Below are 13,781 nucleotides of genomic sequence, written 5' to 3' on the forward strand. Positions count from 1 at the left end.
TCGCATGTGGGAGTTGTATATGAGCGCCGTATGACAGATGTGTGTGATTTTTTAGCTGCTGCTTCGAGGCAGAGTTACACAGCTAGATATATGCTAATTGTGCACAAGGGGAAATGCATTTTGCTCAGGTCAGTGCCATTTTTAAAGACATGACAATAAATAAATAACAGGAGAACTACAAAAGGTTCTCATAAGGACTTGACACTTGACATATGAGCGGGTTGCACATCATTATCTGAAACAATACCATTATCTTCCAGGCTGTGCTTCTGTAAGGAAATGCAGTGAAGCAGTGTGTGGCACAGTTTTAGGTCATGGAAATCGTTCACCAAGTTCATTTGTTTCCTGGCAACTTTGTTTAAGATGAATCCATCAGCTACTTTAAAACTGCTAGAGTCAGCATTTATATAGTAACAATGATTTTGTGTGATGTGACATTGTCATTGTAAATTTCCGCCTATTCCATCAGTATGTGGGGCATTTTAGCATCTATCAGATCTTTATGTTGTTTTGTAGCCTGCAACTCTGCTGTTTTGCTTTGCTGTTACTGATGTTGTTTACCAGATGCCACAGCAGCCAGCTGTTCTCAGGAAAAAAGCTCTTTGTAAACCCTCGTTACATTTTTTTCCACCAAATGGGAGGCGGACAAATTTGGCAATTAGCTGGTAAACATAGTGGAGCTCTAGGTGGCCAGACCTAAAAATTCAGCTGTTTCTCTCACAAATTGGTTGAGACCAAAAGGGACCTAAAAGACAAGTAAATATTGCACGACTCTGGGTGCGCTAATGTTGTGCTGTGTATGCTGGATGTGCAATTAACCTTCATCCTACCAACATATTTAACATACATGAGCTAACAGCTGGGTGCCTGAGCACCCCAAGAATAATTTATTGCAAGAAGCAATATAATAGCAAAATAATAATAATAGCAAAACTTATTTTATGTTCAAATCCTCCATCTGTCTTTCTGTGTGGAGTTTGCATGTTCTTCCCTTCTATGTATGGGTTGTCTTAGCATAATCTGGGTTTCTCTCCCAGTCCAGAGTGGTTAGGTTAAGTGGTGATTCTAAATTGGCTGTTGGTGTGAATGTGACCATGAATGGTTGTCTTCCTCTCCATGTTGGCGCTGTGATTTGTCCAGGGTGTACCTCACCTCTCGCCTTATGACACCTAGGTTAGGCTCCAGTGACCCCAATATAAAACAATTGAAATAAGAGATGCAATCTCCCCAGTGTGTCATGGATCTGCTTTGGTACCGCCATTACATGGCTGAGCCCAAACTAATTCAAAGTCTCCTTTTGATGTGTAGGAGTAGTCGGCTGTACTCTGAATCTCTTCCAAATGACCTCATCCTATCTTCTAAGGCTTAGCACAGACTCCCTTTAGAGGAAACTTTCTCTCAGTCACTGCCCACAGCTCATGACCATAACTGAGGGTAGACACATAGATTAGCCAGTGAATCAACAGATTTGCATTTATCCACAGCTCTTTTTTCACTGTAACAGGTTGGTACAGCATCTGAATCTCTCAGACAGCGGTTCCAGCTGGGGAGGTGATGCGATGCTTGAGCTGCAAAACATGGAAGACAGGGTGGACGACCTCTGTCTCTTGGTGAGGGGGGATGAAAGCCATGACAAACTTAAAAGGAGGAGAGACTGGTAGAGGAAGAGATGGTAGCGAGAAGACATGGTGAGGATGGTGTTTAGACCATTAACAGATGGAATACCAGTAACAAAATCAAGCTGGATGTGGGACCAGGGACGTCTCGGAATAGGGAGGGGCTGAAGATGCCCTGCAGAAAGTTGGATGGAAGCCTCGGTCCGGGTGCAGACCTCACAAGCAGAAACAAACTCACGGACATCCTCAGGGTCATATTTGGGCCAGGATGCCCCGAGAGCAGGGAGAAGAGTGCAAAGCCTCCTGACGACATTGGGAGGGAACGACCAGCAGGAGTTTTAGAAGGTGCTGGTTCAGCAGACAGGGCAGCACAAATGGTGGAGTGGGAAAACTGTCTGGAGAGCGCTTCCACCTTAGCGTTTTTGGAACCAGGACAATAATAATAATAATAATAATGCATTGGATTTATATAGCGCTTTTCAAGGCACCCAAAGCGCTTTACAATGACATTATTCATTCACGCTCACATTCACACACTGGTGGAGGCAAGCTACAGCTGTAGCCACAGCTGCCCTGGGGCAGACTGACAGAAGCGAGGCTGCCATATCGCGCCATCGGCCCCTCTGGCCAACACCAGTAGGCGGTAGGGTAAAGTGTCTTGCCCAAGGACACAACGACCAGGACAGAGAGGCCGGGGATCGAACCGGCGACCTTCCGGTTACAGGTGCCCTTCCCAACCCCCTGAGCCACGGTCGCCCCAATAGGCAAGATGAAAGTTGTAGGATTGGAAAAAAAAAAAAAGAGCCTAAAGAGCCTGTGTTGGATTGAGTTGCTTGGCTGTTTGAATGTTTATCAAATTCTGATGGTTGGTCCAAATTAGGAATGGTTCTTTTGCCCCAAGAAGCCAGTGCTGCCACTCCTCCAAGGCCCACTTGGTGGCCAGCAACTCCCGATCCCTGACGCCATCTTGGTAGACCGGAGGAATCTTATAGAGAATGGACTCCGGAGTGGGCGTTCTGTGGGAAATTTTCTGGTCTTGGGAATGAGACAACAATACAGACAGCTGGGACCCCAGCCCAGGATTTGACAAGACAGCAAGGAGATGTGGGGGCCATGTCAAAGAACTGCTGGAATTAGCAACTGCTCCTCCAGAGAAGGGAGGGCGGAGGAGCTGTAGATCTTTGGAGCTGGAAGGGTTTAAAATCTGAGTATATTTCACCCTTAACCCACTATCTATGGGGTATGCTTAGTAATTGTGTCCATAAATATTATGAATATAATCGAAAAAGAATCAAAACCCACGAAAACCCACTATGAACCAAACATTTTACTGTTAATCTCAACCAAGCCCTTACTACGGTTATACATGGATCAGAAATGACTAAAACCACATTACAGTCAGTTATATCACACAATTTGCTTCATACTGTGCTCCGGGCATGCTGCCATGTGACAGGAGGAGCAAACAGTGGCTATCCTCCTGTCTGTTTTGGGAGTAAAGGTAACACTTTTTTCAAGTAGATTTTCCAGCTGAGCAGTGGACAGTCACAACAGCAGGTGGAGTTTTCCTCACTCCAAGGAGGGTCATTGCTGCTTGGTTTGGGGCTTGCAGTGTAGCAGAAACAGCTCTCCTTCCCATGTGTGGCATGACCAGGGTATGTCCCAGCTGTCTCACGTAGATTCAGCAATGTCTCCAATGTTCTGATAACGTCCAGGCTTTTGACAGGAGACCCCCCCCCCCCCCCAAAAGAAAGTGTTATGAAATCAATAGGAACAAACTGAAAAATTGGGACAATTTATAAAAACAACACACATTTTGAGAGATGACAAAAAATATACCTCTGTGGTCTACATGGACCCCAGTCGGTTAAGAAATCACACTAAATGGTAACATATTTATTTTATTTTTTTTTATAATATATAAGCATTAAAAGCTTGCTTCTGTTACCCCAAAGATTCCAAAAATACATTATTATATCTTTCATAAGCTTTTTCAGAATTTTACAACTATCTGACTTGAAAATTCCTTCCACTCTTGGCTAACATAAATCCTGTCACTCTTTCACAAACATGAGACTCTTATTACGGGTAAATCTCCTCCTTCTGTTATACGGTTTAGATTGTAAAAGAAAGGGAACATGTCTCCAGAATTGAATAAGTTAAAACAATCTAAATGGAAAAAATTGCACTACAGGTCAAATGAAAAGATATTTAGATATTCTGTGTGCACCTGTTCAACTGCTGGTTAACGTAAATATCTAATCATCCTGTAACATGGCAGCAAATCAATGCATTCAGAGGAGAACTGCTTTGAGCTGACATGTTTGAGCAGACTCAAATAGCCAATTGTTACAACCAAGGGATGCAGAAGGGGCTACTATTTGCGCCACACAATTTGTGTGTGTTTTCTAGTGGTTTTTGTTGTTTTTTTGGTATCTCCTATCAAACATTTAGCCGGTGCAATGCATGGCTCACTGCAAAGCCCATAGCTGTGCTTTCAGGGGTGGGAACAGTTTATGGTATATTACACCAGTAAAACAAACCAAATTCTGTTTCCTGCCTCCATGAAACTTTACTGCCCTTGAATAACTGGAACCTGTGTTAACAAAATAAAATGTTAAAGCTGATATTCTGATAGTAACCACTCAGCAAATACACAGTGACAGATGATGTAAGACAAACCAGACAAAGCCTGGGGAAAACTTGAATGATGACTTGTGCTAAGGAGAGCTGATGTGACACATTGAGTCATACTGAAGATATTAGATAGCTTTGCTTTTTTTTTTCTTTATTGTCAAGAAATAGTCAAAATGATATATGGGGTGACAGATTGGGGTGAATTTTGTTGAGGTTTTATGTCCTAAATCAAAAGAGAGGTTGGAGACAAATGTACTATCAGCAGTAGAGTCTGTCTATTATTCAGCCGCTGGGGTTAAATAAAATGACAGAGCAGACTACCTGTTGGACCAGTTGAAGCGAATAAAAGTCAAGTGGTCACAAAAAGTGTTATATGGAATGACGGAAAGTTTATGAGCTTTCGCCGCTATCTGTCTTCGGGCTTCTCTGCTGAATCTAAATGCTATGTCATGAATTTCCACTCAGCAGAAGAACAATTTAGACAAATTGGTTTGTAATTCAATTAAGACAGACAGCAAAAATAATACCAGCCCTATCCCACTTGTATTCATTTTCTTTTCTTTTTGGCTATTTACAAGTTGTTGCCCTTTGAAATGATAATGCATCTGAAATCCTGCTCTACTTTGAGGTTAGTTTTTGTTTTATCGACTTCTGTTGCTCAAGGGAGTTTTACAGAACGGCAGAGTGTGTAATCTGGAGTCCTGTGAAGATGAACCAGGGGGATTTTTTTCTCCTCGTGTTTTAGATTCTACTGCACCTGCAAGTAAATTTCCTTTTATGCAAAGTAATATGTAACAAAACATTCATGCAGCTAGGAAAAATTCAAAACTAAACTTGTAAAAATATGCCCCACACTCCAAAGCATTTTAATGAATACAAATGTTTATTCTGCAAGTGTCTCCATATCATTTCAGTCGCACATGTATGTAACAGCCAGTGCTTTTTTTTTCTTCTAAACTGTGTAGTATAATATGACACCAACACAACATGATCATGCCCAGCTGGGATGGAGTGACTAAATGCCTTTCAGCTCATTTGGACCACTGAAAAAACATCTCAGAAAAAAACATCAAATTACTGTTTTAGAAATTCTTAGAGCCACACCAAAAAGTAATCAAATGTCTCCATCTAATTTGTTGTCAACTAGAATTAAACACAGAAAAAATATATTTTTTATTTAAAAAGGGGGAGCATGACGCAGGTCTTTAATCTAGACATTGTGTTTTATATATATCTGGCTTATATCTTGCATTGTTTAAACAAATTCATCCCACCAAACACAAGCCGATATAAATGCCTCACATGTAGCAATACAGCAATCTTCCCAGGAGCAGGGAAAAAATACCCCCCAGGGCTGGGGGTAGGGCAGATTCCTCAGTCAGACCTAAGTTAGTCTGTTAAATATTAAAGTTCATGACTGTAGAGAAAGACAGTCATGAAAATGTATGTTTTGTTTGAAAGGTTGCCAGGAGAAACCATCTTCTCTCTAAAAAGAACATAGCACCGCAGCTTACGTGTGAAAAGTTGTATCTGAGCAAATCATATGTCCATAAAACGTCTGGAACAATGTTCTTTGGACACATGAGACCAAAATGGAGATGTCTGGCCATAATGCACAGTTGTGTTAGGCAAAAACAAGCAAATCAACACCTCATACCAAATATCAAGCATGGTGGTGGAGGCGTGATGATTTGGGCTTCTTTTGCAGCCACAGAACCTGGACACCTTGGACATTATGCTTTTTACACATCCCATTCATCCCACTAAATATATAGCTTCAGATATAGCTTTAACTCTCACATCTTGTGACTGGATTGGCATTTTAATGGTGTTTGGAGTCACTGAGTCGATCATGAACTCCTCTGTGAGGCTGTCTGTCCAACAGCTAAAGTTCGGTGCAAATTAGGAAATGACCCTACGCACAGCAGCAAATTTAACCAAATGACTCAAAAAGAAAACAGTCAAGAGTTGCAATCCAGATCTCAACCTGATTGAAACACAGTGGCAGGACGTTAAGAGAGCTGAGCTTAAACAAGTGGCTGCAAACCTCAATGAATTGACACAATATAGTAAAGAAGAGTGGGCCTAAAACTCCCCCACAATGATGTGAGAGACTGATAATGTCATACAGAACATCACTACTTCAAATTATTGTTGCTAAAGGTGGTATTTAAAGGTGGTATGACTGTATCTCAGATGTCCTGATAAATAACAACAAAATAATAATAATAATAATGAGCCAATAGGACAAAACACATTTTCTCTGTAACAGACCGTACATTGTGGAATAAAGGCCTGTGGAGGACAAGCTAGCACAAAAGTGCTGCCAGACTCTGTTTTTTTATTAACTACTGTCAGCAGCTTGGTCTCCTGCATGGTCTTATAGTACAAAAACACCACAGGCAGACAGTATTTCTAGATTCCCTCTGAGTTGTCTTGTCATCCACTGATTCTATAAAAGTACACTGTTCCTTCATACTTCCCTAGCATCTAAGTATTACCTAGTCGTGGGATTTGCAGGGATCTGGCTTGCAGCCACCTTGTCTGTTGACCGTGTTGACTACAAAGCAGCTGCTCGAAGCTGACTCAGGATTTCACAACTTAAATTTCTCCTAGCGACTGCCGACTGCCGCTTGCCACTCACTCTTAAATTTATCTGTGCCTTTGAGTTTTCCCAGCTCGCTCCGGCAAGGCGGTAAATGGACTGGGACGGTGTGACATCCACTTTCGGATGGCATTGACCATTGGCTGAGAAAGGTGGAGGACACAGTTCTATTTCCATCTCAGTCTATTAGAGGGAAGGAGACTGGCATCGAACAATTCAACTCCCTGAAGATAGAAGGAGACATTAAGGGAGACAGCATGCGGAGAGGAAAGAGGATAGAAAGAATGGGAACGTGGAAGACAAAGATGGAGTGTGTATTTCTGTGTGAGAGAGAAAAGGCAAGCTGGGGAGAGACAGTGATAGGTTGACATGGGGGAAGTGAGATGTGACAAGCTGAGAGAAAGAGATGCTCAATCAGTGCTGTCAGGTTTTCTCGCAATCACAGACAGCCTGCAGTTGGAGACTGCAGGCAGTACTATTGATGATAGGCTGCCTAATGACAGTTAGGCGCCCAGCAGTGCTGACTAAATAATCAATGGACTCATTTGTTCACACTGGTGGAATATTTTTAAATACACATTTCATGATTTTTATTGTATACGCCTGTGTCAGAGAGAGGTTTGTGAGAATGGATCATTTGAAATGGCGCAAGAACACAGAACGTGATTAAAGCAGCTTTCTCTTTTTGTGGGGTTGCAGTGTTTGGTATAAATCTACTGAAGGCATGCTCCTTGTCAAAAGTAACAAAAACAGCCGGTAGCTCTCCATTTGTCTGCTGTAGGTGACCGAAATAGAGAATTAAACTGCAACACCTTAGGTGTGAACGACACCATTGGATTTTCACTCTTCGTGTTTTTGTTTTTGCAGCCCTGGACACCACCAAGGATCCGTGCCAGAATGTGAAGTGCAGTCGCCATAAGGTGTGCATTGCTCAGGGCTACCAGAGGGCCATGTGTGTCAATCGCAAAAAACTGGAGCACAGGTAGGAGCTGCAGAGCTTCGATGCTTTACCTTTTTTTTTCAAACGTGTCATGGATGTCTAGATTTCCAATTGGACAGGATGGTATCAGCAGTTAAAAGCACTAGAATTATCAGTTGGAGAGTTAATGAATAAAAAGTAGCTTTTATATAATGTTTGAAGAATTCATGGTTAAATAGGCCATCTACCAATCTTTTATTGTCTTACTCTGCGTTGTTGCTGTTGTTTTTGGACTTTCTTCGATTGTTCTCAGATTAAATTCTGTAGGTTTCAGTGTACATAGGTCATTTGTAAATCACTATCACCTTAATTTTATTGGCTTGAAAAACGGCTATGTAAATAAAGCTTGAATTATTGGCTAATTGATTGACTAACAAATTTAAGAGGGCTGTGAAGTGCCATGAGTGGAGCCTAAACTCTCCTGCTGAGCAAGCTCTAATTAGAAATGGCTCAGGACTTCGGGTGGAAGATTCACACGAGAGAAAGTGACAGAATGTCCAGGAAGTGTATAAAGTTGAGTGAGAATATGTATTAATACTTGTAACGTCAACACTTTCTTGGTGGAAATGACTAAAACCTGGGCAGCTGGTGAGTGGGAGAAGAGATGAATAAGAACAGGTTAAGAAAACAAGTTTTCAGCGGAGACTCACGTGTTGCTGGTATTTGTAAGAATTCTCAAGCCCACTGAAGGTACTTTTAAAAGTTGTTTTCATTCCCCACTGCAGCACTGACATGTAGAAAACAATCTATGAGTTACAACTTTTAAATGGAAATAAAAATCCTCTGTGTTGTTTAGCAAAAGTGTTTTTATTTTTATGTCTCAATTTTGCACTGCTTTACAACAGGGAAGTCAAAACTGGCCTGGTAAGACTCCACTCCGGCCAATTTGATGACTTTGGAAAAGGAAGGCGGGCATAAATTTTGGAATTTTAACTGTGTTTTTCTAGGTTTTTACAGCTTTTCTTACTGATAAAGACCTTTCCCGTGGCCAATTTCACTACAGTATAGAAGTAATACATAAACAAATGACGGAAAAGTTAGTTTTTTCACTATCGATTATAGAAATTTATGGGATGGCTTTTTCTTGTACACTGTCTACAAAGGAATATTGAGCCATTAAAATATACATATATATATATTAGTGTTCATTTTGAGATTAAAGTCAAAATTTCAAGAGGTTGTTTCATGTCAAACAACTGCCGCAGCTGCTATAGCCTACCCTCTAGAAATTGTCTTGTGTAAATGAGTTAGTGAAATGACTTTTTTCTTCATTTGGCCCTAATACTCAGTATATATAATACTGGTAACTGCTCAACAGTCTGCACTTTAAAAAAGGAACAATTTTTGTGAAATAACAAAAACTTTCTGCTTTCAAATTGCAGGACACTCTAGACAATAAGCTATGAGAACTTTTTAAGTAATTTCACACATTTATTTCTTACAATTGAAGTTGTGCTGACAGATTATTTCAGTTACTACAGCAGCATTTCTTTATCATGAAGAAAAACTGAGACATTATGTTGAGATTGCATATTGAGATATCTCAAGGATTAAATGTGTATTTAAACGTCTTTACACTAACAGAAAGGGGAGTTTCACTGGCCCAGATCAACGTGAGCACTATGTGGTCCTCAATGTGTAATGAGATTGACGTCCCTGCTTTATGAAAGTCGCCATGGAGATAATACCAGAATATGAAGCAAAAGGAGAAAGATGGTTGTGCTGAAGCTCTGAAATTGGAGATATTAGTAGATATATTAAAGGAAAAATGCCAAGAGCTGATCCTTTAAATGGACACGTGTTGTCCTTTTCTAAATCAGTATGAGTAATAATAGTCGTGACTTATTTTACATGCACATCTGACTGACAGAGCATGTAGCTGCAGTTGGTTAAACATTAGCCACTTGTATTTCTAATATTGCGTTATGGAGCTGAAAGATGAGATCTTTTAATCTTTTTTTGTACCAGATACTTTGATCAAAAGCAGTCCTAGGGACAATTTTGTAATTTTGCCAATACAGCGATGTGTCAGTAGGGTTTATATTCTGATTTCAAATGTTGCCCTCTGCACAAAGACGCTTTAGTTGTCTGTGAGAAACAGTGAGAAGCATTTATCTGTTCTCTCACCCATTCATTCCACTTTCTCTGAAAAACAAATGAGCAGAGTTGCAGGCTGAAAAGAATTAATGGAGTGAATTATTACTACCTCCAAAGTCTATCTGCAGCGACAGGCATTTATCTTTTTCAATAAAGTGCTTCATTTACAGAGTCACTCCAGAGATGAGAGAGACTGTGTCGAATAATGGGTAATAAGCAGGAACACAACCGCACTAAACCGTCCTAGCATCATTAAGTAGCAGCCGCAAAAGTCGTACAGCAGGCCCTGTGCTTGTGCTCACCGAACATGAAGTCAATCAATGTGTGAGGGCAAAGCAACCGAGGGGGATTTCATGAACGGCGCATCCAAATATTAACAGGCACATTATGACTTTCTAGCGGTTATAATCAAAACCGCCTTGTGGTGTTTTGTAGTTTGCAGGATGTATTAAATGAGACAGAGTTGTAATGAAAACAGCTTGTTACAGAAGATTTGTAGCTATGTGTTTGACCTGTACAAGCTGGCAAATATTATAGGGTCAATTCATCCAAATTAGAAAACATATTCACTCACTCTTTCAGATTTATAACATGTAGCTATGCAGAAAATTTCTGTTTCTTTTAACAAGGATCTCAGAAGTTTGCCCCTGAGCTTTCTGGAATTGAATTTGTTTTGTGTTGCTCACAACTTTGAGAAATTCCACTTAATGCATTCACCAGCAGCTGCTGCTACATTACATTTCACACACTGTGAAGACTCTGTTGTCCAAGGAAGTTTGAATGAATTCAGACTTATTAGAAAGAAGACCTGAGCAAGAGGAATGTGCGGTTGCTGACAATCCTTTTCCAATTTTCATCAAGCACCTAAATCAGATAAAAATGTAGTTGCTTGAAATGTTTTGTTTATAAAGTAAATACCTCCAGTGAAATACTATGAAAAAGCCGTACTTTGAGTTTGAAGCTACTTAACTTTTAGTTTAGCTGTAATTATATGATAGATAAAGTATCATGCAGCAGAGGCCGACTAACTTATTGCCCACCTCTTTGCTGATCTTTTTGTATATGCATTTGTAGCAGCCAATAAATCAGAAGAAGAAACACCCTTCAACCTTGTTATGAGTTTGCCCACCAGAGGGCAGTCTTGTTAGCAACCTGTTTGGAAAGCCACAAATACAACAACCAGCTGGTCCCAGCCGTCGAGTAGTGAATAAATGAATAAATAAATAACCAGACTTAACAATTCTTTAAAAATGTGTTTATATTTTGTGTGTCTGAAAGAAAAGTATTGGCTACTATATAGAAATATTGGATTTTAAAATCACCAAATATCGGTATCAGTTCTTAAAAATCTTTATTAAACAGACGTCTGGAATTCACCTCAAAACTGCTAGTCTTCGGTGATAGTTTATGATTGACTAAAAAGTGAATAGCTGTGAAAGTAACGGCATCAGCTCCGGATGTACATGTAAGATTTTCCAAGAGCAGCATGGCAGTCAAACAATCTAGAATTGGAATCTAAAGGAGAATTCCCCCAGATCACAGGTGGTGGCAGAAACATAACTTCCAGAGTGAGGGAAAAGGCTTTTTAATGCCTTATTTTTGGACAAACATGAAGATGTTTCTTTTATCTGATGTGACTGCTGATTCTGTGTATGTGCATTTTTATGTCCTGACCAATGAAATTAAAGTAGATTTAGATAATGCTTTATAATATCTGCCCAAAAAAGTGCTCAGATTTGTTTCAAGGTTGTGAGATTTCTAGAAGGACTTTAATTTAATCCTCAGAATGTTAGCATGCCATGCTAACATTTAGCTCCAACTACTCGGTTAGTGAACTGTGGCTACTCCCAACTTGTGTTCTTAGAGTCAGAAATGAACGGCTACCTCTGATGTATTATGTTTTTAAACTTTTCTTTTTTTTCGTTGGATTTCAGAGCCAAGCAGTCAGGGCAGATGGAGGTGCACGAAGGCAGCTGCAAGCCTTGTCCTGTGGCTGCCTCCTCACCTGTGTGTGGCTCTGATGGACATAACTACGCTTCAGAGGTAAAAGCACCCACTCAACATAATTGCTTTATTTATTTTTGCTTTATTACTAAAAACATGCACCATAAAAATCCTGAAAAGAAATGGAAAATGGACGTGACATCATTTTAAATAATGAGATGAGGCCAGTCAAGTGCTGTTTCCTGCTACATTGACATATACGTGGGTGAAGCAGGGCAGCACAATTCATCACTGTTAGCAGGAGGATGAGTGCAAAGGCACAATGTGGCCAAGTGATTAATGACTGACGTCGCTTTGAGCGCATCACTGTATACTGGCCAGTGCCAGGAAACTTTATTGATTTATGTATAGTTTTTAATTTTGACCTTGCATGAGAAGACAGCAAAAAAATGACAGCTCAATTTTGCTGTTTCTCTAAGTGCAGTGTCTCATCTGAATGACCAATCTCTTTTCCTGCGGTCACCCCCATAAATATTTTAACTGCATCCTCCTCTCTCGCTCTGTCTGTCTGTTTCTCTCCTTACAGTGCAAGCTGGAGCAGCAGGCTTGCCTCACAGGCAAAGACCTGAGCGTCATGTGCTCCGGATTTTGCCCTTGCTCCACAGCCTCCGTTTCCATAACAAATGCCGACACAAAGCACGGCAAGTCTCTTTTCTACACCTCCTTCGTGTTTGTGCATTTCAATTTTGGGAGCCAGCATCATCGCTGTCATTCTTCGTGAGTCAATCATTCAAAAAAGGAAAGTTATGATGCGCCGTTGGCCACACACGCATTCTTCTTTACGGATAAGCCTCGCAGAACAGCTCAGCCCGATGCTTGCTCAATATTTGGCATCAATACTCACCAATTTCAGAGATTACTGTTAGCTGAAATCCACCCCCACCCCCCTGTGGTTAAACTGGTCTTTCAATCATGTACTAATTAATTATTTAGAGTGTACACTATCTATGATTGCAGCCAAACAGTATTGATTGGCTAGATTCTTGGGCATGTGAAAATGCCAATTGATCCAACGAATGAAATGTTACTCCAGCTTTTCATCTGTAGTCTTGAGTGAGTGCTTAGCTACTGAGCGTGGATTTCTGTTGGATAGCAGCAATTTGCGGCCACAGAGTTGATTGCGAAATAATGTTTTCTTTGATTAGCACATCATGCACTTAAATAAATCACAGTGTGAAAACCCAGCTGTACAGCTCAACAACCACTCTACTGTGAGGAAAATCTGTCCCTTTAGTTCTGTTCACTGTATATCAGTAGGGGCATTATAAAGCAGTACTGAGTCTGTGCTTGCCTTTAGGGAAAGTGACTCAGGTTGCTGTCAAGTGTCTGCCAGGATTTTGAATGTAGGAATTTCCTTTTTTCTCCTTCAGAGAGCTGCACTGGGCAGGACCTGGCAGACCTGGGTGACCGTCTGAGAGACTGGTTCCAACTCCTTCATGGAAATGCGAAGCAGAATAACTCTGGCAAGCCTGGAGCTGGCACCGCTTCAGGTTAGAAACTCACAAAACAGCTTTATTCTCTGCATCCTCTAAACTTACGACTCAATTGTGCAGACAGAAAGAAATCAAAGTAAAATGCTTTAATAACCGACAGCACTTGACAAGAGCCTGGTGGCCAGCTGCAAGGACTCCATCGGCTGGATGTTCTCGAAGTTGGACACCAACAACGATCTGTATCTTGACCACGCTGAGCTGGCGGCTATTAACCTGGACAAGTATGAGGTCTGCATCCGACCCTTCTTCAACTCCTGTGACAGCTACAAGGATGGGAAGGTCTCTACAGCAGAGTGGTGCCTCTGCTTCTGGAGAGAAAGTGAGTGGATTGATTTTCTCTGAAGAAGTAG

General features: G+C 40.9%; 1 protein-coding gene across 1 annotated transcript in view; it reads left to right on the forward strand.

The window, feature by feature from the left end:
* LOC100701623 (SPARC (osteonectin), cwcv and kazal like domains proteoglycan 2) overlaps positions 1 to 13,781 on the forward strand; it is a 47,159-nt gene that overhangs the window by 26,545 nt on the left and 6,833 nt on the right. The window contains exons 4-8 of the mRNA XM_003441904.5: positions 7,726 to 7,840; positions 11,869 to 11,977; positions 12,465 to 12,579; positions 13,309 to 13,428; positions 13,532 to 13,750. Coding sequence (XP_003441952.1) covers positions 7,726 to 7,840; positions 11,869 to 11,977; positions 12,465 to 12,579; positions 13,309 to 13,428; positions 13,532 to 13,750 — 678 coding nt within the window. The remainder of the gene's footprint in view (positions 1 to 7,725; positions 7,841 to 11,868; positions 11,978 to 12,464; positions 12,580 to 13,308; positions 13,429 to 13,531; positions 13,751 to 13,781) is intronic.

The sequence above is a fragment of the Oreochromis niloticus genome, linkage group LG8, assembly GCF_001858045.2.
Source record: "Oreochromis niloticus isolate F11D_XX linkage group LG8, O_niloticus_UMD_NMBU, whole genome shotgun sequence".
In the NCBI taxonomy this organism is placed as follows: Eukaryota; Metazoa; Chordata; class Actinopteri; order Cichliformes; family Cichlidae; genus Oreochromis; species Oreochromis niloticus.